The sequence below is a fragment of the Phascolarctos cinereus genome, unplaced genomic scaffold (assembly GCF_003287225.1).
Source record: "Phascolarctos cinereus isolate Bilbo 61053 unplaced genomic scaffold, phaCin_HiC Scaffold_726;HRSCAF=1367, whole genome shotgun sequence".
NCBI lineage: Eukaryota > Metazoa > Chordata > Mammalia > Diprotodontia > Phascolarctidae > Phascolarctos > Phascolarctos cinereus.
In genome coordinates this window covers 413010625-413037512 of record NW_027556098.1, presented here as the reverse complement: position 1 = coordinate 413037512, position 26888 = coordinate 413010625, and the positions used below count along the sequence as shown (strand labels likewise).

Genomic DNA, 26888 nt, shown 5'->3' with positions numbered 1-26888 from the left:
CTGGGTTTGTTTTGGGAGGTAGATTCCTGAATATTTTATAATGTCTACAGTAAGTTTAAATGGAATTTCTCTTTCTATCTCTTGCTGTTGGGCTTTGTTGGTAATATATAGAAATGCTGATGATTTATGTGGGTTTATTTTATAGCCTGCAACTTTGCTAAAATTGTTTATTTCAAGTAGTTCTTTACTTGATTCTCTAGGATTCTCTAAGTATATCACCATACCATCTGCAAAGAGTGATAGCTTTGTTTCTTCTTGGCCTATTCTAATGCTTTCAATTTCTTTTTCTTCTCTTATTGCTAAAGCTAACATTTCCAGTACACTATTGAACAACAGTGGTATAATGGACATCCTTGTTTCACCCCCCCCATCTTATCAGAAATGCTTCTAGCTTGTTGGACAGTATCTCTCACATCTTCCCCCTTCTCAGCTTCTACTCCAGACCTCCTCATTTCTTGTCTTCCAACTTATGGCAATAATTTTCTGACCAGTGTTCCTGCCTCTGGTCTCTCACTTCTTTAATTCACACTTTACATCTAATCTTCCTTAAATACCACTCTGATGATGCCACTTTTCTCCTCCAAAACCTTTAAATGAGTGTCTCTTACATGTATCCCTGAAAGGCAGTGCATTGGAAGAGAAAGAGCTCTGAGTTTGGAATCTGGAGACCTGAATTAGAATCCTGATCCTGTCACTTGCTAGCTGTGGGATCTTGGGCATGTTTCTTCTCTTCTTTGGACATCAATTTCCTCATCTATAAAATTATGCTGTGTGGGCTAGCTGAACTGTCTGTAACACTCATTCTAGCTTTAAGTCCTTTGAGCTTACTTTCTCTCCCTTCCCACTACCCTGGCCAAAATCAAACCTTCATGATTTTCTATCTGAATTTTTTTCAGTAGCCTCCTTACTCTAGTCTTTCTTTGAATCTGTGTCCTTCATCTTTATATTCCAAGTGCTCCATGTATTGTCATTGATGATAATGATTACCATCTCCTACAGGACAGACTAAGGTTTGCTCATGGAAATGGGATTACTAACTCTGGACAAGAGGAGAAATGACAAAACAATCCTTGATCCACAAGTTCTTCAGGATAAAGTTATTTAGTCTAAAATTTTCAATCTTTTCTTCCAAGGAGCTTTATTAGATTATTATATTATATATTATGTACATATTATTATATAATCCATAGAAAATATGCTTAATATTTCTCTTTTTTGCATGTGTTTGTGAGGTTTTCATGCTCCAATGCATGGTCAGTTTTTGTAAAAGTGTCACACATAGCTGAGAAAGATGTATACTTTTTTCTATTCCTATTCAATGATAATCAGAGATCCATCATAAACAACTTTTATATGATTCTGCTCAAGTCCTTAAGTTCTTTCTCCTTTGTTTTAGCTAATATTTCTCTAGTTCTGAAAGAGGTACATTAAGGTCCCTTACATGGTAATTTTACTCTCAGAATTTAGCTTTTCTATTAAGTATTTAGATGTTATGCCATTTGGTGCACATTTATTATTATATTAATGCAGTGATTTGTTGTTTATTGTACCTTTCAGCATAATGTAATTTCCCTGTTTATTTTTTATTGAAAATCAAGTCCACTTTTGCTGTTAGATTGTCACAGATCATGATTCCTACTCTGTCTTTGTGAATTCAGCTGGAGCATAATAAATTTTGCTCGAGCCCTTTATTTTAATTCTATGAATCTTCATATCTCAAATGTGTTCCTTACAGACAACATATTGTTTGGCTTTTGCTTTTCAATCCACTATCTAACCTCTTCTGTTTTATGGGAGAGTTGCCATGATTTACATTAACAGTTAGATCATTGTGTATTTCCCTCCCTCTTGTTCTCTTATGCCTTTTCTTCTTTTTGCTCAAGTGAGAGAGAGAGGAATGTTGGAAACTCGTCTATTTTATTAAAGGTCCACTCTGCCCCCTGTAGAATTATACTCAGTTTTGTTGGGTATGTTATTCCTAAATTGTTGCTTTTGGAATTTCATACTCTAACATCCCCACTTCTTTATAGTGACAGCTGCTAAATTTTGTGTGATCCTTACTGTGACTCTTGGTACTTGAACACATTCTTTTTGGATGTTTCCAGTATTTCCATTTCCCCTTTCTCTTCTGGTTCTAGTGGTTCTAGTAGACTGATGTTGGCTAGGAGCAGAATTATAGGCTTCCTCTTGTTTTGAGCTTTCTACCCTGGTTACTCAGCTACAGGCCTCAGACCCAGCAAGGGAATGAAACTCCAACTCCTTGTCCACTCCACGGCCTCAGGCCTACAACTACTTCCCCCTTCGCCCCAGCACAGGTCCCTTCCTCTGTTTGCACTGATCCTGTGACCTAGCTCTGGGCCCACACTACCGAGCTGCCAGTTAGGTCCTCCTCCTGCTCCCTGTCCAGTGCCAGGCTTATCTCTACTGGGTCCCTGGCCACTTCTTCAAGTTCGCAGCCTAGGTTCCTCATTCAGTCTCTAGTCTTTTTTTTTGGCACTTTCCCAGTTAGCCCAAGTGTCCAGACTTGGGTTTTTGTAACTACATTGACCTGGGTGGAGAAAAAGTGACTCACTGTTTTTTTTTTCACCTTGATATTTTGCTCTTTCTAAACCTTTGTTGGAGTGGCTGTGATGGAGAGCCGGGCCAGCGAGCTTGCTTCCGTTTTTCCTTCTGCTTCCTTGTCTACTCTCTCAATGACCAAACATTCTACAAATGTACTTATACAAAGTTTCCAGCCTATTCACAGCTCTGTTTCGTATATTCTCACCACCTTAGCTTGGAGCTGAGGTCAGTTTTGCCTGGAATTGAGAGGCTGAAAAGGAACTTTAGATTCCCCAGATTTTTAACACATTTAGATTGCTTGGATCAAGTCGCAAATGAACTACAGACATGACAATGGTTGTTACATTAAACAAAACCCTGAGACCTAAGTATTAGCTTCAGCATTACTGGTCTACCCAGCACTGATGGGTATACCAGCATACCAACTAGATATGTGTGTGTGTGTGTGTGTGATAATCTGTCTTCTCTGGTAATAAGGCTTCAGGGACTTCCTTTAGCCTGGCATTGGAGCTCCTTCAAAAATGGCAGCAGCCCTCTCTAATACATCTCTTGGTCATGTAGTGTCTGCTCAGGCTGCATTGGTTTACATTCTTCACTCAAATACACACTGTACTTTCCCATTTCTGAACTTTGACTAGGACTATTTTTCCATAGAAATAGAATATTCTCCACTTTGACCTGTCAAATTACTTCCCATTCTTTAAAACATAATTCAAGTGCTATCTTTATGAAACCTGACCTGATTTCTGCTCACGCCCCCAACTCAAATGGACTTTCATTCCAGGCGTCCCACAATACTTTATTTCACACCCAGAGTCTAAATACGCATACCACTGGGGCAGCTAGGTGGCACAGTGGACAGAGCACCGGTCCTGGTTTCAGGAGGACCTGAGTTCAAATTTGGCTTCAAACACATAATACTTACTAGCTGTGTGACCTGGGCAAGTCACTTAACCCCAGTCTCTAGAAAAAAAGGAAAAATAAAAAATATCCGTACTGTGTAATATTGTGTAGCAATTACTCACGTTGGTGTCTGATCCTACTATTAGACTGTAAGATCTCTGAATGTAGGAATGGAATCTTAACTAAACCTTGCATTTCCCTTTGTGCCTAGCAGAGTGCTCTGCACATGGTGAGCACCTAAATGTGTGTCAAATGATGAATGAGCTTGTACTGTGCAAGAAAGTTTCTAAGATTGTTATAGGAAAAAGTAAGGTTGGTCTCCATTTCTGCCAAGGACAAAATGGCAGTGAATGGACTGACATTCAGTACAAGTCTGAGCACATTCCCTAGAGCCAGATTCTTTCTTTACATGTCCTGTCTCAGATCCACCATGAAAAGTTGTCCTCCTGAATTGGCCTGAGCACATCCTCCTGGATCCCTCCCTAGGCCAATCCAAGAGACTTACTGTCTGAGGGAAGGGAGAGACCACTTACCAACTACCTTGATGGTGATGTCCATAGAGATTGACAAGTTGGTCATTTGCTCCTTGCCCAACATGAATACTTTTCCTGAATGTTTCCAAGATGCATGCATGATGGTGTAAGTGCTTCCTGAATGTACAGGTCCAGAAGTGTCTTTGACGTGCCACTCATACTGGGCAGGTAGATAAGACTGAGCCTGACATTCTAAGGTCAGCGGGTCATTGTAGTGGACCTCATTCTCCCCATGTTCAGGGATTGGAAGAATCTTGATATCATCTGGTCCATCTGTGTAAAGACAAAAGAGAGAGACGTCAGTCATTGGGAAAGAGTTGGGGTTGGGGGGAGACTCAGAGTCACTCATAGTTCACAGTCACTGTCCACAGAGCATGTGTTGAGTACCAAGTGAGCTAATAGATCTGGGAATTGAGGGAGCAGTAAGAAGATAGAACCACATACCTGATGCTAAAGGTACTCCACCTTTTACCTAGAACAGAGCCTGGTTTCGTATCAGAGATGTTTCTGTGCGACATTTCATGTCTCAAAAAGGAAACATTTTGATGCAAAGGTGTGTCTCTATGTGTGAAAGAAGCCAAAATTTAAATCCTCTTTTGCATCCCCAGAATGTTCCTGGAAAATGGAGATCAGAGCCAGTTCCATTACACGGTCATAACTTCCACGGCAACCAAGACTAGAGATAGCAGCGAGTGAAATGGATTGAAGGAAGGACCACAGGTGCAAGGAGCAGTTATGGAAGTTGTAACCCTAGAAGTTGGGAGAGAAAGAGGGCTGTGTGTCTCCAGGACAGAAGAGAGCAACAGCACACTCAGAAACTTGATCTTCAGTACTCAGACACGTTACCTCTGGGAACACCACCACTAGCCTACAAGAATGCACCAGGTAGAAAGAGGATTTACTGCCAGATAATATTCAGTGTGAACGGGTCCCTCCCACATACACTAACTGGGTTCTGGATTTCACACTCATAGGGTCCTTGGTCTTCCCTTGTGACACTGATTATAGTGAGTGTCTTGTTATCTGGGGACAGCACTATCCTGTCATCATCTGGGGAATCTTTAGGTATGAACCACAGGTATGTGAAATCTTTTTTTTTTTTTTTTAGGCAGTTGGGGTTAAGTGACTTGCCCAGTGTCACACAACTAGTGTCAAATGTTTGGTCTGAGGCTGAAATTGAACTCAAGTCCTCCTGACTCCAGGATCGGTGCTCTACCCACTGAGCCACCCAGCTGCCCCTTATGTGAAATCCTAACTCTCAGACTGGCATGTCAAGGAGACATTGTCCTTGTTCTCCACTGGGGCTATGTTGGTGCTGCTGATGGTAGGTTTGGATAGTGGCCCTGTGCAGAAAACGGTCAGAAAATGATTGTGTTTTTCCTTTTTCTTATCCTTCTAACCAAGTATGTGGTTTGGAAATAGGCTCTGTAAGACATTGGCAAGGTCAGAGGCCCTGGAAGACGAGGCCAAGAGCCTGTGATTTCACTGGTGTGGACACTGCTTTCTCTGATGCAGGTCACAGCTTCTCCAGTCCTTAGGGAAAAGTTCCCATTAAGTTGCTATGGCTGACAAAGACATTCATCTGGAGCCTAGGCCCTTGGTGCTGAATCTTTCCAGTTTGAGGCAGGTCAGTGCAGAGATGACAGACTCCCTCATCCATTGCTCAGACTGTACCTGAGGCCTTTGTAGCTTGGCAGGACCTGGGAGAGTTTATGCTCCCTTGGCCTGGACTTCAAGAAGCCTTGAAGCTACATCCACCCCTCGATGAGGATAATGGTGAAGGCCTGAGAGGACAGGCTAGAGACAGGGCCATGGGGGCCTGGTGCTCAGACAGGAAAATGCTACATTAGCTCCAAAGGAGAAGCAGAGATTGGTTAACAGAACTTTTTTTTTTTTTGTGTGAGGTAATTGGGGTTAAATGACTTGCCCAGAGTCACACAGCTAGTGAGTGTTATGTGCCTGAATCCAGATTTGAACTCAGGTCCTCGTGACTCCAGGGCCGGTGCTCTATCCACTGTACCACCTAGCTGCCCCAAAAAGCAGAGATTTGGAACAGACCATTTAACAACAACATGCAGAAGGAAGTGTCCTGGGCTGAGAGTCAGGAGATCTGGTTCAACTCCAAGAGTCTTTAATTGACAATCACGTCCCCTGTGCCTAGCGCTGTGTCTTGACCATAGGGGCAGTTCATACACATTCCCTGCTTGGGGCTCTCCCATTTCCTTAGAAGTTTCCTCTCCTACTGCATGAGAATGTTCAAAGTGATCTTCTTCAAGGTCCCATCAGGCTAAGGTATGCTGTTGTTACCCTAGGAAGCTGAGCCTTCATGGCCCAAGGAGGGCCAAGACATTGGCCTGGCCACTGAGAGAGGTGTGCGTCCTAGAATAAGCTCTGGGGCACATTCAGCAGGCTCCCCAGACTCCCCCTTGGGTCATCCTTCCCCAGCTGTGTAAGAATTAATTTCCAAAGAGGAGTAAGTTACAAATATTTGAGTTTTCCTGACATTCTTTCTCCCCCTTTTTGGTAGAGTTCCCACTCCCTCCCTTGGTCCCTGTTAAGAGGTTTAGGGTGAAGGAGAGTGTGTCTCATCTCTTGCAAAGATACTGAGAGAACCTTGTATCCAGTAAGGCCCAGTAGGATTGGCCAAGAAGCTGACAAGGCTGAGGTCAGCTAGCCACTTCTGAGGTGTGGTGAAGACATGCAAGACATTGAGCAAGCTCCTGAGAAAGAAGGCCGTGGTAGGACTTTTTTGGAAGGTGCCTCGACAGCCCCAGTGGATCTTATTCCTGGCACAGTATAGTGCCTAGAGTTGGACTTAAGAAAGACCTGAGTTCAAATCCTGACTCAGGTACACAATTTACTAGCAGGCCATTTAACCGTTTCTGTGCCTTAGGCTCCTCACCTATAAAATGGGGATAATAATGCCCACCTCCCAGTTGTTGAGAGGATCAAATGATACCATCTATACAAAGCTCTTTGTAAAACATAATGTATTGCATAGATATGAGCTGTCACATTTTTATAAGGAGGCGGGTCCCAAGGCTTTGAGGTCATGGTCTCTCCTGGTGCCTCGAGCGGGTATGGCAGGAGCTCAGGAGAACAGATCATGGAGAGAGGGGAGCAGGCCACAGGCCACTGGAGACAAGATAGTGTTCATTATATGCCATAGGGCACAGGGGAAAGAGTCCTGGACTTGGGGTCAGACGGTCCTGGATTCAAATCTTTCATACTGATGTGACCTTGGCCAAGTCTCTTCCTATAATAAAAGAGAAGTAACCACTTCTCTCAACATCTTAATGACAGGGTGAGGTGTCATCTGGACCATGTGATCAGAATGAGAGAGGATGTGAAATCGTGTATAATGAGAGTGAGTTGTGGAAATAACTGGAGAAACTGAGACCTAGGGGGACCATCTGAAAATATCTGTTCTGGGAAAGAGAAAATCAGACTGGTTCTGTTTGGCCCCAGAAGGGAAAACTAGGGGCAAATTTGTAGAAAATTCTACTAACTTCAGATCAGTGAGACCTTCCCAACAATCAGCTGTCCAGTGTGGATTGAGTTGTTTCATGAAGTGGTGAGTTCCCCATCACTGGAAGTATTCAAGTAGAGTTTGGACAAATATTGCAGTGGGGAGGCACATGCAGTAAAGGCTTAGTTCCTTTTACTCTGGGTCCTTTGTGTCTCTGTGCTGCCCCCTCTTGGCTGTGTGAGTGAACATATGCCAGATGCTGGTTTAATTTTCCTGAGTGTGGATTCTTTCTGAGAGAGTTAGACATGGCATCAGGGTACAAAGGCCTGGCTCCTTTTGCACAATCAGTTTCTACAAAAAAACATGTTTGGAAGTGAATCCTCCTTCAGATGCACTGAGGAAGCTGATTACACAAAAGACCTTTCCCAGAGAGGGAGGCTGACTTAGTCCTGGGCACCGATCATGGACATTGGAGATGTGGGCTAGAGTCCAGGCTCTGCTATTTACCCACTGTCTGTCTTCAGACACAGTGCTTCATCTCTCTTGGCCTCAGTTTACTCATCAGTACAATAAGCACATCGTGCCAAAATGACCTGTCAGATCATCTGCTAAGAACCTAGTTCTTGGAGGAATCATAACAGCTAATATTTACAGAGGGCTCTAAGGTTTGCAAAGGACTCCACGTGTAAAATCTCACTGGATCCTCACAGCAATCCTGGGAAGTGGGTGTTATCACCCCCTTTTATAGATATGGAAATTGGGGCCAGGAGGGGTTAACTGACTTGTCCAAGGTCACCTAACTACTTAGTGTTGTAGGAGAATTTTGAACCCAGCTCTTCTTAACTCCAAGTCTGGTGGTTTAGGTCTGGTGCCATGCTGTTCTCATCAAAAACAGTTCTCACATGCAAGCATGACATTCAAGGCTTCCAACAATCTAGCACCAGGTTGTCTTTCCTGCCTCATCTTCCCCTATTCTCCTCCACCCACTCTAAGCCCTAGTCAAGGTGGGTTGCTATCTATCTGCCCCTTTATATCCTTCTCTATATCCTCCATATTGTACTAGAAACAGCACTGGATTCTCCAGTCTCCAGGCATTTATCTAGGCTATTCCCTATGCCTGAATAATCTTTTTAGTCCCATCTTTTCCTGTCCAGTTCTTACCCATCTAGAAAGCCTAAATCAAATGTACTTCCCTTCAGGAAACCTCTTACAGGTGTTCTTAACTTGGGATCCTAAGTTTATAGCTATTTCTATATAATGGGTTTCTTTGTAATCCTATGCATTTTATTTAATACTTTTAAACATATTATCTTGAGAAGGGGTCCTTAGGCTCCTTCAGATTGACAAGCAAATGGTCCAGAACATGAAAAACATTAAGACCCCATGTGTCTCTACCAGTAATGATTTCATCATTTTTCTCTTTTTTCAAATTTTTATTTATTTTTTTGTTTTTGTTTTCATCATTTTTCTCTTACTTGACTTACATGAACTGATGCAAAGTGAAGTGAACAGAACCAGAACATTGTATAAAATAACAGCAATATTATATGATGATCACTTGTGAATGACTCAGCCATTCTCAACAATAAAATGATCCAAGACAGTTCTGAAGTACTCATGATGAAAGACGTCGACATCTAGAGAAAGAATTGATGGAATCTGAGTGCAGATCAAAGCATACATTTTTTTAAAAAAGCTTTCTTTCTTTTTCTTTTTGTTTTTTGGTCTGTTTTCTTTCACAACATGGTTAATGTGGAAACATGTTTTGCTTCACTGCACATATTGAGAGAAATGAGTTTTTCTCTCATATTAACAGCCAATTATTAAAACTGGGGAGACCCAAACTTCCCCCCTCCTATTTCCTTGTCCAGTCTCTCAAGGGCAAGGCTGATAGAAGATAGGGTTAACATTCTCCTCCTTCTAGGTATTGCTGCTCTGCCTAACTAGATCAGATTTCTAATCTAAGGTGAAAGTGCAGGCCCATTGTCTTCTGCCTAGACTTGGGTAGGAGATAGAGGTTCTTTATTTAGATTGCCCAAGGCTGGGGGTAATTTACAAGTAAAGGACATCATCAAAGTTCAGCCTCTCATTGTAATATTCATTATTCCTTACTTATTAACCAATCAGAGTTGATTGCCACCTTCTGGAACACCCCACCCTTTTTCAAGGCCATATAAGCCTTGAGCCTGCCACCATGAGGGTCTTTGGCATTTTAAGAGTGCCACTGACCTCTTTTATTAAAATTCTATCATTATTAATGAAATGACTGATTGCCCAGAAATAATGTCTCTCAAACCCTTTAAATATCACAATGTATAATCTATATTAAATTGCTTGCCTTCTTAAGGTTAGAGGATGGAAAGGAGGGAGAAAAAGAATTTGAAACTCAAAATTTTTAAAATAATTTACATGTAATTGGAAAAACATAAATTTAAAAAGAAAAGAAAAAACAAGACAGGTCCTGTCCTCACAAGCTTACAATCTAATGGGGGAACAAGAAAGACAACATAAAAGGAAGCTTGGGGGGAGGTGCAAAGGAGAGACACCTTTTACCAAGACTTGGGTGACCCAGGTCACATACCCCAAGGCCCTCATTGTAATATAGTCCATCCTTTCCTCCTAATATTCATTCTCTCATTGATTGTTAACCGATCAGAGCTGATTGCCACCCTTAGGAACACCTGATCTTCAAAGGGCATATAAACCGTGAACCCACTGGATGAGGGATCTTTGGACTGAGACAGATGACTAAATGACCCTCCTTCTTATTAATAAACATATTGGCCTTCTTAATAAAATGATTAAATTACCCAGAAATTATGTGTCTTGAACCTTTTTAAAGATTACAGTTTATGGTGACTTCGAAGAGACTTTAGAGAAAAAGAGACAGGACTGGTTAAGGTCTCCTGTAAGATGTCCTTTTTTTGAGCACTCACGAGGTGAAACGTTGTCACCTAGAAACAGGGCCTTTCCTGAGAAGCCATAAGCTGAGATTTTGACTCTCTTTTCCACCTGCAATTTTTCTGCTTCTAACCTCCGACCATCTCTGGGTAAGCATATGTGTGTTCATGCATCTGAGGGTTTGAGCTACAACTTTCTGAATTGGCCAATGTTATTTTTCTAGGGGTTTGAGTGAACTATTACATATTCACTATCTATATGGGATTCCAGAATGTAATTATTTTCTTAATTTCTAGTGACATATTGTATATTAGGATAAATTTATACTCTAAGAGAAGACAAAAGGGAAAAAAAGCCATTGAGTAAATTTTTAAAAATTAATTTTTAGTTTCCAACATTCATTTTCATAAGATTTTGGGTTGTAAATTTTTCCTCCCTTTGTCTCCTCCCCTCTCCCCAAGATGGCATGCAATCTGATACGGGCTATACATGTATAATTATATTAAACATATTTCCACATTAGTTGTGAAAGAAGAATCAAAATAAAAGGGAAAAACCATGAGGAAAAAAAAACAAACAAAAAAAAGAGAAAATAGTATGCTTCGATCTGCATTCAGACTCCACAGTTCTTTCTCTAAATGTGCATAGCATTCTCCATCATGAGTCTTTTGGAATTGACTTAGCTCCTTGCATTGCTGAGAAGAGCTAAGTCTATTAAAGTCAGTCATCACACAATATTGCCATTACTGTGTACAAGGTTCGCCTGGTTCTGCTCATTTCACTCAGCATCAGTTCATGTAAGTCCAGGTTTTTCGGAAGTCTGCCTGTTCATCATTTCTTATGGAATAATAGTATTCCATTACATTCATATACCATAACTTGTTCTTTTGTGTGGTTTTTAGAAGGACTATTAAACTTTATTTAAGCTGATTTGTTGCAATAATTTGACGGTATTGATAACAATTGTGTCCAGACCTACTATGATGAGTGAGACTTTATTGTTTGAAGAGAAAGCTTTTTTTGGACCCTAAATATTCTTTTTTGAGTTTTTTTTCCTCAGGTTTGTTGTGTCCTTGGGCCAACTTTAAATGAACTCTTTAAGAAAAAAGTTAGCAGCTTATTGGAAGCAACATCTGAGATCTAAGGCTGGTGAATATCTTTCCCTGGGAATAAGGTAGGGAGGTTACCTTGGGAAGGCTAAGGTTGGACAATCTTCTGCTTTTTTTTTTTTGCTTTTTGATGAGGCAATCAGAGTTAAGTGACTTGCCCAGGGTCACACAGCTAGTAAGCATCATGTGTCTGAGGCCAGATTTGAACTCAGGTCCTCCTGACTCCAAGGCCAGAGCTCTATCCACTGCACCACCTAGCTGCCTCAGGTTGGACTCTTCTTAATTCATTTTCCCATACAAGAAATCTGTCTACCTGGTTCCACATGCTAAAATACTTGAGGCTGTTATAACCCTGTCCCTGCTTGTAACTCTCATAGCAAACTTCCATGAACAGGGAAGACAAACAGTGGAAGTTTGTTATTGCAATGCTAAATCAATTAGTTATTAGACTAATAGTAAGGCATCTGAATTACTGTAATAAGCTGTAAGTCGGAAAAATCTTACTATTTTGATGTTAATTTGTAGTCATTCCACGGCCTCAGCAAGAATTAAATTAGTGCTTGAACTTCTCATACACATAAAATTTGGTTCTTTCAGAATGATATGGTTAGACAAAGGTAGAGAAGCTTGTGAAACAAAAATATGAATCGATTAAATTGTGAGGTTAAAGTCAGGAACCTCTTTTGTTTATGTTTTAAGGAAAAGGATTTCAGTATAGTCAGTTATGTTAGTAGAGAGCAGTAATTTATGAGCTATCTTGCGTTACCCTAATGGGAAATCTGATTTTGTTTATATTTGTTGTTTAATCTTGGATTAGAAGCTGTGAGCCCACTGCCATGAAGGGTCTTTGGACTGAGAGAGATGGCCAAATCTTTTTATTAATAAACATGTTGGCCTTATTAATAAAATGATTAAATTACCCAGAAATTATGTCTTTCCAACTTTTTTAAATGCCACAAATCTGAATTTTCATGTTCAGGACTCCTTGCTGCCTCTCAATTCTTTCCACCTATTCCTTGACCTTTTCTATCTGGGAAAAGTCCAGGCCTAGTATCCCCCGCCCCCCCCACTACATGAGGAAGTGATGACTGTTTCTTATCTTCTTGTCCCCAAATCCAGCTTTCGATCAACTGAGCCACCTCAATGGGAAGGCGGGCGGTGGTGATAGAGGAAGATGTGCTCTATCTGCTCCTGCTATAGAGAAGCCAGTTCTAGCCTGCGTCATCCCTATTCCCTCTCCTCAGTCCTGTTAGACCCTCCGAGGAGCCCCAGTAAAATGCTTGACAAAAGCCCAAGGTCCTCTCCCCTGGCCTGATAAGACAGGGGCTGCTAGCAGCCTGGGTCCTAGAAGCCCAGAGCAGGGATCCATGCACATTGCCTCTGCCCACCATTCTCTGTGCTCATTTAGGGGTCTAAAGAGTCTTTCTTCTGGGAGGGAAATAAGGAAGAAGATCAGGTAGAAGTAGAGATCAGCAGCAGGTAATACTGAGTGACCCATGTTCCCCTTGGGGACAGAACCACTTCTTCAGGGACAGCAGGAGGGATCTGTGCAGGCCAAGAGCTCCCTGGGAGAGCCAGGAAACCACAGGAACTGGGAGGGGATGAGTTAGGAGGAAAGGGGAGGGAGGACAAAGTCAGAGGCCAAGTCCCTGCCCTGCAGGGCCCATGTGAATCTGGCAGATAGAAGAGCTGGAGCCCTGAAGAGAGACACCTCAGTCCTCTCTGCAAGGAGAAGGAGAAGGAGCAGACACAGCTCTGGGCTGCATGCAGGGACAGCCTTGAGCCTGGTCCCCAGCGGGGACACCTCCAGGGTCTGCAGTTAGGGTGCAAAGGGCAGACCCAGCTCAGGAGAGGAAGGCAGAGATTCCTGGCAAGGAGAGAGAGGTGGTCACACACCGTGGACAGCACAGACCCATGGAGAGCCCCTCAAAAGCTCCCCACAGTGGGGACAGCCCCTGGACGGGGCTCCTTATTACAGGTGAGACATCAGCTTTGCTGGAGCCCGGGGGAGCAGGGGGAGCTTGGGGAATTCTAGCCCAGACAAAGACAAATCCATCAATGTAAGGACCAGGGGGAAGGAGACCAGTCCCAGCGGCTCTGTACCAGAGACAGTCTCTGCAGACTTGGCCAGGGGTGTCTTTTCTGAGCCAGGTGCAGAGGGCAAGTGTCAGCTTGGGTTTATCAGTCCACATGTCTGAGACTCAGGTTAACGTCCAGCCCTAGAGCTGGGCAAGCTCTGAAGAGGCTAAGTTAGTCTGTACGGTCAGAGAAGACTTGGGTGTGGATGATAATTCTGATATTTACTAGCTGTGTGACCATGGACAGGTCACTTACCCCTCTTACCTTGTGTTTAGCTGGAACACCACCTTCCTCTCAAGGCTATGTGGGAGTTAACTCTGTCAGCCTTAAAATGCAACCAGGGTTTAGTGGGAAAGGCCCTCCCTGGTTTTGGGCCAGAAGATTTGGGTTCAAATCCCACCTCTGCTATTTCCTATTTAATACTGGTAATAGTGATTATGTTAAGTGGGCCTCAGTTTCCTCATCTGTAAATTGATGGTGTTTGACTCAGTGACTCTAAAGTTCTACCAGGTCTAAGATCTGATTTTTATCGTCAACCATAACACTTCATTGACTCATCTCCCCCTTCAGTATCTTACCTTCCACACTGACAGTTCATTTATGAAGCAAGTCCACGGAAGGAACTTAAAATGTGTTACAGACTAAACTCTTGGGTCATGTACAGAGACTGGTACTGCCAGATTGATGTACAGGCACATGAATCTCCTTCAAACATACCCCACTGAGCCCTCAGCAGACCTTGGGGCAGGCTCAGCAGCTCCATCCCTTATGTTGGGGAGAGCTCCGTAACCTGGGCCCCTCAGGAGGGCAGGGGATCCTGCTGACCTCTGCCTCCTTTCTCCCCTCTCAGCCTCCATCCTCAGCTGCTGGATCCAGCCAACATCTGCCCAAAGTGATTCCTTCAGTGTTGTGCCAAAGCCACCCTATGGGACAGTGGGTAGCAGCATCACCTTGGACATCCAGGGGTCCTCAGAGCAGGCTCCCAGCTATACTTGGTACGGAAGGACAGTAGGCCCCTCCAACCAGATTGTTTTCTACCATGTTGCTACTGGATATCACACAACAGCAGATAACCGGAAGAAGATCTTCTCCAACAGCTCCTTGCTCATCTCCAACCTCACCCTCAGTGATACTGACAACTACCTTGTACAATTTCTTAATCTGAGAAGCATCCTGATGGTAACAGCACGAGGACATTTAGCCATGTATGGTAAGTGCTGCCATGCCATCATTCCCTCGGTCTGGGACCAGAGCCTTCCCCTAAATCCCTTGCCCAGGGAGCAGAGAGAATGCAGAACAAGACACCTGGCAGCACAGGAGCAGGCTAGGAGAGATTAGCCCCAGGCAGCACCTGGAGGCCCAGTTCAGCAGGGCCAAGGTGGGCTGACTTGACCAGGGATCTTTGGGATCCTAGCTTTGTCCCCAAGGCCTACATCCCAAGGGTGGGGTGAGCTAAGCTCAGAGACCCTTAGAGTCTCCTAATTAACTCTAGGAAGTCTGAGGGCAGGAGAGACAAAGAAGGTGCTGGAGGAGGGGTGTCAGCTTGATATTAACTTATTTTCTCCTATTGTCCAAGCCCTAAGCCTAGATAGGGTCCTTTAGAGAGGCTGTGAGCCCAGGTATCCTTGGGAGATAAGGGTGGTTGGGAGGGGCAGTCAGAATTTGGGGGGTAAATCCCTTCTTCCTCCTCCAAGCTTTCCCAGGCCATACTGTGAAACTAGCAGGAACCACTCAAGGCTCAGAATGCACTCGGCCCCCTCCCGTTATGCCTGAGGCAGACAACCTGTTCTGAAGATCACCTTCCCCAAGACTGTTCAAAGTCCATGAGACAGAAGGGAACATTGCTGGGGGTGGGCCCAGTCACTGACACTCCCTTTCCAGCTGGGCCCAGCAGAGCTCAAGTCCAGACTCCTTACTGAAGGGCCCTTCTGGGGAAGCACGTCAGCGATGCTCTATGTGATTCCCAAGGGAGAGCCAGGACCCAAATGGGGACATCACAGGGGGTCTGATGTCACACCGCATAAGGAGAGTCCACAAGCAGAGCTGTCCATCAGGGAAAGAGAGGCCTGAACGCTGATAAGGTCATGAATAGGCAGAGGCTGCAGGACCATTGATATGGCCAGCTGTGGGATCTTGGGTCAGATGTCCCCTGCCACCTCTGGTTCTCTGCTGCTCAGACAGGGGCAGACTCTTGGCCTCCTCTGGTCTCATCCCAGCCAAGGCTACTGAGCCCTCAGGGGATGCTGCAGAATCTCTCCTGGGGCTGAGAGCATCTGCTGACCTCTTTGTGTCCCCAGCTGGTCAAAGGAGGAGCAACAGCTGGACCGGGGGAGGAGGAAGGAAACAAGCATTTATTGCATGCCTACTGCGTGCAGGCACCATGCTAAGCTCTTGAAAAAAGTCATCTCATTTGACCAGGGGTAGTGCATAAAGCTCAGATCTGCAGGGACCCTGTGGGAGCACAAGCTTCTCACACCCCAAGCAGGGCTCTGTTGATGTCCTAGGTCTCCCCATTAGATGCCCTGTCCATGCACCTCTCCAGCAGAGTTTTGTGCAAAGGAGCACTGCCTCCGGTGTCCAACAGGGAGCCCAACCCTGGCAGGGGCTCTGACTTTGGAAGAAGGAGGCTGGGTCTGCCAGTGAAGCTCCATGGGGGCCTCTAAGGTACCCCCCCACCCCCAAGGCACCTGAGGAAGGGGGTGCCCAAAGGAAAATACTCTGAGCTCAGGCCTGTTCCTCTGCCAGTCATTCCCATGTCTATAGGGAGACAACATCCTGCAGAGAGCGTATTTGGGGTGAGCTAAAGGGAGCCTGACTTGAGAGCCAGGATGCCTGGGTTCTAACCCCAGGTCTGTTATTTATTATTGAATGGACTTCGCACAAGTCACTCAGCCCCTGGAAGCCTCCGTTTTTCTCATTGAGAAAATAATGGCATATATTAAATAATGGTGAAAGCCCTTCCAGATGGAGACCCGGGATCCTCTGATCTGGCCAGCTTTGAGCCTTCAGGTGCCTTGTCTGGGAAAGGCCCACAAGGACCATTGGGCAAAGAGGGAGAGAGCTCAGGTGCGAGAATAGAAGTCACTGTCTGAACAATCACATCATCTTGTTGAACCTCCGTTTTCTCCTTTGTAAAGTGGGTGCAAGGATCCTGGAGGGTTATCACACATTTGGAGATGAAAGTGACCTAGAAGCCAGCTAGCTAGTGCTGCTCCCTCGTTGTACAGATGGGGAAACTGAGGCCCAGAGGAGGCAAGTGTCAGCATATGGAGAGGAAACAAAGCCCAGAATCATAATATGTGCATTAACTACTTTCTGGAACCACAGTTAGGTAGAAGCTGAGTAAATGAAGGGGGTAACTGGGGAAGAGAGAATGATGGGAGCAGGGGGCTTCCCTTTCTTTTGTGTCAAAGAGCCCTTAGGGCAGCCAGGCTGGTGGATCCCAGGGAGCCTTTCTCAGAAGGATGCTTATATTTTTTATCTCTTCTTTACTTTAAACTTAAATACTAAAACTTAAATGAATAATGCTAAGACTTAAACAATAGCCATCCCCTGAGTGTTTCTTTCATTCTAAATTTAGAAGACTTTTATACTCTTCTGAATATATATGTAGCATTCCCTCTTAAACCCATTCCCCATGTAAGTAGGTTTCCAAAACTAGCAAACCTCCTCTGTCCTCTAATTCCTCTGTGTCAGTTCTTCCTCTCGCACCCCATTTGTATAAAATATAATTATTTTAGCCATTTATTTATTTAGCTCTTTTTAGCTCTTCATGAATGGTTTTGCTCTTTAAAGTCACATCACGGTCAGGGCTATCCCAATCTTTCTTATGAACTACCCAGTTACGAAGAACAATCTCAGACATAAGTTTGACATTTTACAGACATAAAAGGTAAACAGTCTGTCCTTATTGAGTCCCTTGTGATTGGTTTTTATACCTTATGTTTCTCTTGGTTCTTGTATGTCAAATCTTCTACTAAGTTCGGGTTTGTTTTTTTCTTAATAACAAAGTTCTGAAAGTCTGACCATTCATTAAATATCCATTTTTTTCCCATTCAGGATTATGCTTAGCTTTGCTGAGTATGATATCTTTGGCCAGAAACCCAATTCTTTTGCTCTTCAGTGTGTAGTGTTCCAAGACTTATGGTCTTTTAGTGTTGCCACTGCTAGGTCTTGTATGGTTCTAATTGTGGCACCACCACATGTAGTTTTTTTTTTTTTATTGTTGCTACATAATATTTTATCCTTGAGCTGGGGTTTAAGAATTTGCCTATAATGTTCCTGTGGGTTCTCCTTGTGGATCTCTCTCACGTGGTGATTGGTGGATTTTTTCTAATTTCTACTTTTTCCTCTTGTTCTATCATTTCAGGACAATGTAATTATTTCTTGTATTATTGTATCAAGGTTCTTTTTCTGATCACAGCTTTCAAGTAGCCTAATTATTCTTATGTTTTCTCTTCTTGATCTGTTTGCCAGATCAATTGTTTTTTATGAGATGTCTCATATTGTCTTACTTTTTTCATTCTTTGTATTTCATTTTATCATTTCTTGATCTTTTATGACTTTGCTGGCTTCCCCTTGCCTAGTTCTGATTTTCAGGGAGTTGTTTTCTTCCTTGAGATTCTGGATCTCCTCTTTTAATTGGTTGACTTTCTTTTCATAACCTTCTTTTTCTTGGATTGTGCTTGACTTTTTTTAGTTTTTGCTCAACCTGTCTCATTTGATTCTTAAAATCTTTTTAATTTCTTCTATGAATTCTTTTTTGGCAGGTGACCATTTGATATTACTCTTTGGGGTAGAAGAGGCTTTCTTTGCCTCAGTAACCTCTTCTGAAGATGAGCCCTGGTTTCTCCATTCCCATAGTAACTCTCTATAATTGAATTCTTTCTCCTTTGCCTGTGCATTCATTTTTTTTTTGGTAAACGTTTAGTCTTTGTAATTACCTTTAGTCGTAGGGTATGGGGGGATGGTAACTTGGCCTCAGATCCTCCTTCAGTTCTTCCCTTTGACCTTGAACCTAAACCAAGACCTCAGTCTCCTGTAAGTGCCCACAGCCAGTGGCATCCTTGCCCTACTACTTCTGCACTCACCAGTGGGATGCTGGTTCCTTCTTGCCCCTTCATATCTCTGCAGCACAGCTGGAGGTGGCATTCCTTGTCAGAAGAGGTTCCTTTGAAATTCCCCAGCTCAGATGCCAAACTCCCTTCAGTGTCCCTGGGGTAAAAGTTCCTGTGGCTGGGGCTGAGGGAACCTCCTAACCCAGGTAACCCAGGGCTTACTGCTGGTTGTTAAAGTGGTCCCTAGCCTGGAGGTGCTTACTCTTCACAGGACAAAACCTTATCCTTGGATTTTTCTTCAGATCTTGTCTGATTTTCCCAGAAGGACCACTGTTCTGCCCCTACTCTTATTTATTTTCACCGATCTATGTTTGCCCTGTGGTGCTATTTTATCTCTTTTGTGGAGGAAAATCTTTAGAGCTTGACATTTTCTGACCTACTCCACCATCTTCCCAGAATATTCTCCCAGAAGGATGCTTTGAAATGCAGAAAATAAAATCCATAGGAATTCAAAGGAAACAAGTCTACTGAAATACAGTTTCAACACATTTTTTAAAGGAGTTCACAGATCCTAGGTTAGGAACTCCTGGATTAGAATAAGATGATTGGTGAGAGGCAGGGAGAAGCCTGAATGGGTAGGGAGGCACTGGGCCTGGATTCAGAAAGACTAGAGTTCAAATCTGGCCTCAGACACTTACTAGCTGTGTGACCCTGGAAAATCACTTAACCTCTATCTACTTCAGTTTCCTGAATGGTAAAATGGAAAGAATAGTAGCTCTACTTCAAAAGGTTGTTGACAGGATGAAATTAGATAACATAGTATTTCACACAGTGCTTGACAATAACAATAATCATAATAATAAGGATAATAATAGCATTTAGATACCACCTACCATGTGCCAAGTGTGTAGTAAGCACTTCATAAATGCTTATTCCCTGCTGTCATGCCCACCTTAATCACTAGATCATGCACGTTGCATTGCCTGTGCAGAGGAGAGGTTAGCCCAGGGCACAGCTCTCTAGCCTGTGCTTCCTGCTCACCTTCCTTAATAGCACAGCTACTGAACCAGGGGCTATCCCAGTGGTGTCAGGGACCACAGCCATTTGCCTGTAATGGAAGTATTTGGGCTTGGGCTTTTGGTGATTTTTGTCATGAAGACATGACCTGGTAAAGACACAGGCTAGTCCCTCACACAACTCTCTCTTCTTTTTCTCTCAACAGAAACAGCATCCAAACCTAACATCAATGCCAATAATGCCAACATAATAGAGAATGGCACTTTGGTCTTCACATGTAGCACAGAACATGAGGGGATGAACATTCTGTGGTTCTTTAATGACAAGTCCCTGTTACTCAATGAGAGGAAGTACTTGTCTGAGAATAACCAGACCCTCACCATCAAGAATGTGAGGAGGGAGACACTGGGTCCTATCAATGTGAAGTCTGGAATCCAATCAGTGCCAGTAGAAGTGACCCCCTCACCCTGACTGTGAACTGTGAGTGACACTGAGTCTCTTCCCTCTCCATTCCTTTCCCCAACAATGATTCACATCTCATCTCTCTCTTTCTTCTTCACACAGATGGACCAGACCACATCATGAATTCTTCCGAGCCCTTTAAGGGAGAAGATTGAGGTCAAATTCCACTGATTTTAGTGTGCCACATTGAGTCTTACCCACCTGCACAGTATGAATGGAAAGAAAATGGCACCATGAACTCTGACTTCTCTGATAACATGTACATCATCAGAAATGTAACTTGGAAAGATTCAGGAAAGTATACTTGTTTGCCATGGAACAATGTGACTAAGTTGTCAGTGTCTAAGGATGTCACACTCAAGGTGGTTGGTAAGTGGTCTCTCCCTTCCCTCAGAGAACAAGTGTTTTTTGGGTCGGCCAAAGGTGGGATACCAGGGGCAGATGCTCAGGCCCATTAAGGAGGACAGATTCTCATGTTGAATTTGGAGAGCGCATACAAAGAAAGAATCTAATTCTAGGGAATGTGGTGAGACTTAAAGTAAATGTCAATCGATTTACTGCTATTTTGTCCTTAGTAAAAATGGAGACCAATATCCCTGTCTCCTATGATCTTCTTAGAAACTGTCATGTACAATACAAGTTCATTCATCATTTGACACACATTTAGGTGCAGCCCTTCTGTAAATTAGAAGCAGGCAGGGAAATACAAGGTTTAGCCAAGACTCCATTCCTATTTTCAAGGACCTTACAGTCTAGTAAAAGGATCAGAAACCAAACACAGCTAACTGACACACAATATTACCTGATATGTATACATAGACTATGATTACAAATGAAAGTGTTTCAGGAGACCTGGTGGGAAAAGATCAATCCAGTTGGGAGGTGGGCTGAAAACAGGTCAGGTTTCTTAGAAGAGCTATCACTTGCATTTTATTTTAAAGGACATAGTGGTGGTGGTGTCTGGGGAGAGTTTAGCAGGTCAAAGGGGAGAATATTCTGTTTCTTTGGAAAAATAGCCCAACTCAAGGTTAAGAGGTGGGAAAGTAAAGTGTGTCTCTGAGTGCAGAATATAGAACAATGCAGCCTGAGCAGATAATGCATGGCCAGGAGAAAGTATGAGAGAAGGCTGCTGCCATTTTGTGAAAAGTTTAGAATGCTGGGCTAAGAACACCAAAGCTTATTCAGTAGAAAAAAGGGAGTCCCTGAAGCCTAATTAGCAGAGAAGAAGAGATGATCACACACATATCTGGTTGGTATGTCATTCATCAACACTGGGTAGACCAGTAAGATCTGAACCTGATACTCAAGGGTCAGAGTCCGTTTAATGTGACCATCGTCACATCGCTACTTCCTTTGTGACTTGGTCCAGACAACCGAAATGTGTAAAAATCTGGGTAATCTAAAGTTCATTTTCAGCACCACAATTCCAGGTAAAATTGGCCTCAGCTCAAAGCTAGATGATGAGAACATAGGAAATTGGCTGTCGGTGGGCAGAAGTCATACAAATGCTTTTATAGAATTTTTTTTTTTTATTGAGAGATAAATAAAGTTAGCAGAAGGAAGAGGAGAAAGAAGGTCTCTGGACCAGCTTTTCACATCAAAACCATTCCAACAAAGGTCTCAAAAGATCAAAAGACCAAGGTAAAAACCCAGTGAGTGATTTTTCCTGCCCAGTTTGGCATAGTTACAAAGACCTAAGTCTGGGCACATGGACTAACCAGGAAGGTAACAAGAAGACTAGAGACTAAATGAGGGCCCCAGGCTATGAACTTGGGTAACAACTGGTCAGGGATTCAGCAGAGATGAGCCTGGCACTGGGCAGGGAGCAGCAAGAGGAGCCAATGACCAGCTTTGCACTCTGAGCCCAGAGCTAGATCACAGAATCAGTGCTGAAAAGGGGACTTGTGCAGAGGGGTGTGGGAGCAGCTGTCGTCTGAGGCTGTCTAGTGGACAAGGAGCTGGAATTTCATCCTCTCTCTGGTTCTGAGACTTGCAGCTGAGTAAGCAGGGCAGAGAGCTCAGAACAAGGGCAAGTCTGTAATTCTATACCAATAGAGGTGTTTAGCTAGCTGACAGGAGCTGTGGTCAGCAGCAGTCTACTGGAACCCCGACTAGGGACAAATCTGCAATGGTGTTGCTAAAATCTAAAGCAAGAGCTTGTCAAACCCCAACAAGAACAGAGATCAGAATTCACTCTAGATAAGATTGCTTGGGCACACTGAAAGTTAGCAGGTCTCCATCCTGAGCCGCTCCTCATATGCTTAAAGAACATGATAATGAATACTCAGAGAACCCAGCAGCAAGATAACAGAGAACACAAATTAAGACCAAATAAGATCCAAATGGGTGCAGAGCCTGGCCCTAATAACAAAGTATATATATTACACACACACACACACACACACACGCAAAATGAGAAAATAACGAATTCAAGAAGTAAGGCTAGAATGTTGAAAAAACTAAAATACTACCATGAAAAAAGCTGACATTGAGAAAGGAATGCCCAAAATACAAACCCAAGGGGAAAAGTTACTCCCAAATATCTATAAGCAAAGTCTCAATTAAAAAGATACCTTGAATACAAGGTCAACTAGGATTCCCTGAAAAAAATAAAACAATAGTTTTTTAAAAGAGTTTAAAGTCATTTTACAAATAGCATTTATGGCATATATCATTTTAAGGTTTACAAAGCACTTTACAAGTATTACCTCATTTAAAGCTCACAAGAACCCTGGGAGGCCAATGCTATTATTATTCCCAGAAAACTGAAGCAAAAAGAGGTTAAGTACCTTGTCCAGTATCACACAACTGGTGAGTGTCTGAGGCTGAATTTGAATTCAGGCCTGCTTGTCTCCAGGTGCAATGCTTGATCCATTCTACCCTCTTAGCTATGGAGAAAAGACTTAAAAGAAGAATTGACAGATTAATACAGCAGGTTCAAAGGCTAGTCAAGTAATAGACTCCCTGAAAATTAGAATAAACCAAACAGAAATCAATGAATACATGAGACAGCAAGGAATATTAAAACAAAGTCCAAATAATAAAGAAGAAGAAAGAAGAAGAAAAAAGAGGAAAAAAAAATTCTTAAAGCAAAAAAAAAAAGGTACCTGGAAAATAGATTGAGGAGAAATCTGAAAGAACCCCCCCCAAAAAAAAGGGTAGGGACATCAAGTTTCAAGAAAACATGAAAGAGGAGCAGCTAGGTGGTGCAGTGGATAGAGCACCAGCCATGGAGACAGGAGGACCTGAGTTCAAATCGGGCCTCAGACACTTGACACTTACTAGCTCTATGCTTCTGGGCAAGTCACTTAACCCCATTCCCTAGCCAAAAAACAAATAAACAAACAAACAATAAAATAAATCATGAAAGAAAACTATCCAGAAGTATGGGAACCAGAAGGCAAAGTGAAAATAGAAAAAAAATTCTCCTCCTGAAAAAATAATCCTCAATGAAAACTCCCAAGAACATCATAGGCATAAGCCAGACCTTCCAGATCAAAGAAAAAAATGCTGTAACTATCAAAAAAGAAAACACTCAAGTACCACGGAGTCACAGTAAGGATCACGCAAAATTTAGCAGCTATGACTGTAAAGGAGTGGGCATATTGGAGCAAGATATTAGAAAATGCAAAATTATAGGTTTACAACCAAGAATAACATAGCTGACAAAAGAAATATAATCCTATAGGGGGAGGGGAGAATTGACCTTTAATGTAATAGGAGACTTCCAAACATTCCCCTCTCTAACTTCTCTCTTCTATACAGAGGAAATAGTGAGCAATGAGATGAAAACGTCTAAGAGAACAAGATGGAGGAAAATACAAAATGATTATAAGTGTGAAAATAAATTAGATCAAGTCACCCATAAAACAGAAGAGATTAGTAGAGTGAATTAGAAAGCAAAAATCACACAATATGTAGTCTATAAGGAACATGTTTTACATATAAAAATTTAGAAAGTTAAAATTAAGGGGCTAGAGAAAAATCTGTTATGCTTCCCTGAGCTCAAAAAAGCATAGTAGTTATCATGCTGTGAAACAAGCTAACAGCAAAAAATTGACTTGCTTAAAAAAAAATAAGCAGGGAAACTGAATTATTGTGAAAGGTACCATAGACAATGAGCTATTGTACAAGTAGAACAATGAATTTGCACCAAGTGACATACTATCTAAATACTTAAAGGAAAAACTACTATGATAGATCTCTGGTGATTATTGAATAGGAACAGAAAAGAATATACATGTCTCTCAGCTGTGAGACTTTTACAAAAAGTGACCCTGAATTAAGGTATAAAAAACCTCACAAATACACAAAAGAAAAAAATATCAAATATGTCTTATATGAATCAGGATATAATAAAAATTATTATTTAATGAAGAACCTTGGAAGAAAAGATTGAAAATTATCAACTAAATTCTAAGCTTAATTATAAAGAACTGGCTGATTAAGGACTGTTTTGTCATTTCTCCTCTTGTCCAGAGTAAGTAATCCCATTTCCATTAGCAAACCTTGGCCCATTCTGTAGTAGATGGTAATATTTATCATCAATGACAATACATGGAGCACTTGAAATACAAAAATAAACAAATTGAAAGAAAGATCAGGGGCAGGAAGAACAGTAAGGAGGCTACTGAAAAAATTCAGATGGAAAATGATGAGGACTTGAATTTGGCCAGGGTAATGGAGAGGGAGAGAAAGGTAAGCTCACAGAATTTAAAGTTGGGATGAGTATTACAGATAGATCATCTAGTACACACTGCATTATTTATTGATTGGAAAATGGATGTCCAGAGAACAGAGAATTTGATCAAGATCCCACAGTGAGCAGGTGACAGGGCCAGGATTCTAATCAGGGTCTCCAGATACCAAACCTAGAGCTCTTTCTATTCCACTGCACTGCCTTCCAAGGATAAATGTGAGAGACATTTCTTTAAAGGTTTTTGAGGAAAATGTGACATCATCAGGATGGCATTTAAGGAAGATTACATTAGGACAGTGATATAAAGGATGAATTAAAGAGGTGAGAGACCAGAGGCAGAAGCACTGCTCAGAAAACTATTGCCATAATCTGGAAGAGAAGAGGTGAGTGGGTCTGGAGTAGAAGCTGAGTGGAGGGGGTAAATGTGAGAGATACCTTCTAAGTAGAATCAAAACAAACAACTATAACATTAGGGAGAATGTCACAGCAATTGATTAGATGTGAGGATTGAAGGAGAGGGTCAAAGAAGTTTACCTATTTAAACTTATGTGACTGGGAGGGGCTGGTGCCATCATAGAATTAGAGAAGAGCAGTGGGCACAACGTGGGGAGGAAATCATGAGTTCAGAAATTGGACATGTAAAGTTTGATGCGCATCCCAATGTTCAGGCGGCCCAGCTGTCTGCCAGACACCCTGTAATGTGATCTTGCCAAGGAGATTTCCAGGGTCTGAGGAACAAAGGCTGTCTGCTTCATCAGTTATCAAGCATTTATTAAGTACTTTCAGAGTGCCAGGCACTGCGCTAGGCTCAAAAACACTCCAGGTTCTTTTTCTCTTCTCTGTCCACAGCAGAGAAATCTATAGGAGGAACTAATGGCTCCTCACTCTCTGGAAGGGCCATCACTCCCACTGTGACTGGAGCCCTAGCTGCACTAGCACTCACTGGGGCCCTCTTCTATTTCCTGCTCTTCAGAAAGACTGGAAGGTAAAATAATGCTTCCTATGGTTGTCCTCCCTCTTCATTTCTCTCTCTGAATGGGAGAGAGATACTAGCATGATCTTCTGCATCCTGTATCCTCTTTTATTCTTGATCTACCTTCCTTTTCCAATCTCCTACTTTTCAGCACTGATTCTCTTGGGTTGCCTTCTTTTCTGGGCTTTTGTCCTCCCCATCCCTTACACTTTATTGCCTCTTGGAAACATGTGTTCACTTCCCCATAGTGACACATTGCACACATAGGACTAGACATAACCATTTTTCTTAGACCCTCAAGTAAAGGGGCTGAAGTCAAGAAAGCAGAGGGAAAGAATGGAAGGGGCTGCAGAGAGAAAGGAGATAGGGTGCTACTGACAATTTAGTGAGTAACCAAGTGAAGGAAAAAGCCACTGAGGCAGATCCAGACTGCATGGACAATCTGAGTAGGAGTCAAATGCTATCTATAGGTGAAGAAACTAACAGTGAGGAGGCTGTATGTAGGGATAAGGTATGAAGCCCGAGGGTATCCCAAGACAAGCCTTGACTCTAATCCAATGGTCCCTACCAGCTCAGCAAAATCTTTCACTTAGCTTGGGAATCTCACTCCCACATGTCTGTTTTTTCTTAAGGGCCAGCGAACACCACCTTTCAGAGAAGAACCTTTCAGAGGAGAACCGTTCAGCACCCAAACATGGTAAGTGAAAGCACCAACCAGTGAAACCAGCACCTAAAGGTGGCTTTGGGAGATATGGCTCCAAACACAGTCTCCTTTCTTTGTTTTGTGTGGGATGCCACTCAAATTAAAAATAAAACAAAACACAGAGGTGTACAAGGAGAAACAGGAAGTTAGTTTATTATAGCTATAATTATTATTATTTCAAATCTTGAGATTTGGGTGTCCGTCAGTCCATCAGTAAGCTCCGATGATGGGAGACGGCCCACAGAGGTAGAAATCAGCTCATGTAACCCTGAAGACTCAATTTCCCCCCCTCCCCCAACTGTGGGCTCACAATCTCACACACCAGACTCTAATTTAGGACAAGGGACACAGTATACATCTCTATGTGTCTTAGTTTGTTAAGATAATGTCAAAGAAGCAATTACAAAAAATGTGCTGTTAG

General features: G+C 42.7%; 2 protein-coding genes across 2 annotated transcripts; both read left to right on the top strand.

Moving 5' to 3' along the window:
- Positions 1-6696: 6696 nt before the first annotated feature.
- LOC110220065 (cell adhesion molecule CEACAM4-like) lies at positions 6697-15943 on the top strand. Its single transcript, XM_078146247.1, has 4 exons — positions 6697-6736; positions 13288-13455; positions 14407-14795; positions 15854-15943. The coding sequence occupies exons 1-4, from the start codon at positions 6697-6699 to the stop codon at positions 15941-15943; spliced, it is 687 nt and encodes a 228-aa protein (XP_078002373.1).
- Positions 15944-16501: 558 nt separating this feature from the next.
- Positions 16502-26469, top strand: LOC144454405 (cell adhesion molecule CEACAM20-like). The gene is given in 6 exon segments (XM_078146246.1): positions 16502-16622; positions 19836-20030; positions 20033-20110; positions 20195-20461; positions 25644-25776; positions 26397-26469. Coding segments are annotated over 6 exon segments (867 nt in total).
- Positions 26470-26888: the final 419 nt, after the last annotated feature.

Coding starts and splice junctions, on each gene's coding strand:
- LOC110220065 (XM_078146247.1), top strand. CDS start 6,697: ATGCAAGACATTGAGCAAGCTCCTGAGAAAGAAGGCCGTG. Junction 6,737..13,287: donor TCCTGAGAAAGAAGGCCGTG/GTAGGACTTTTT, acceptor GGACACCTCCAG/GGTCTGCAGTTAGGGTGCAA. Junction 14,796..15,853: donor GCCATGCCATCATTCCCTCG/GTCTGGGACCAG, acceptor TTGTGTCCCCAG/CTGGTCAAAGGAGGAGCAAC.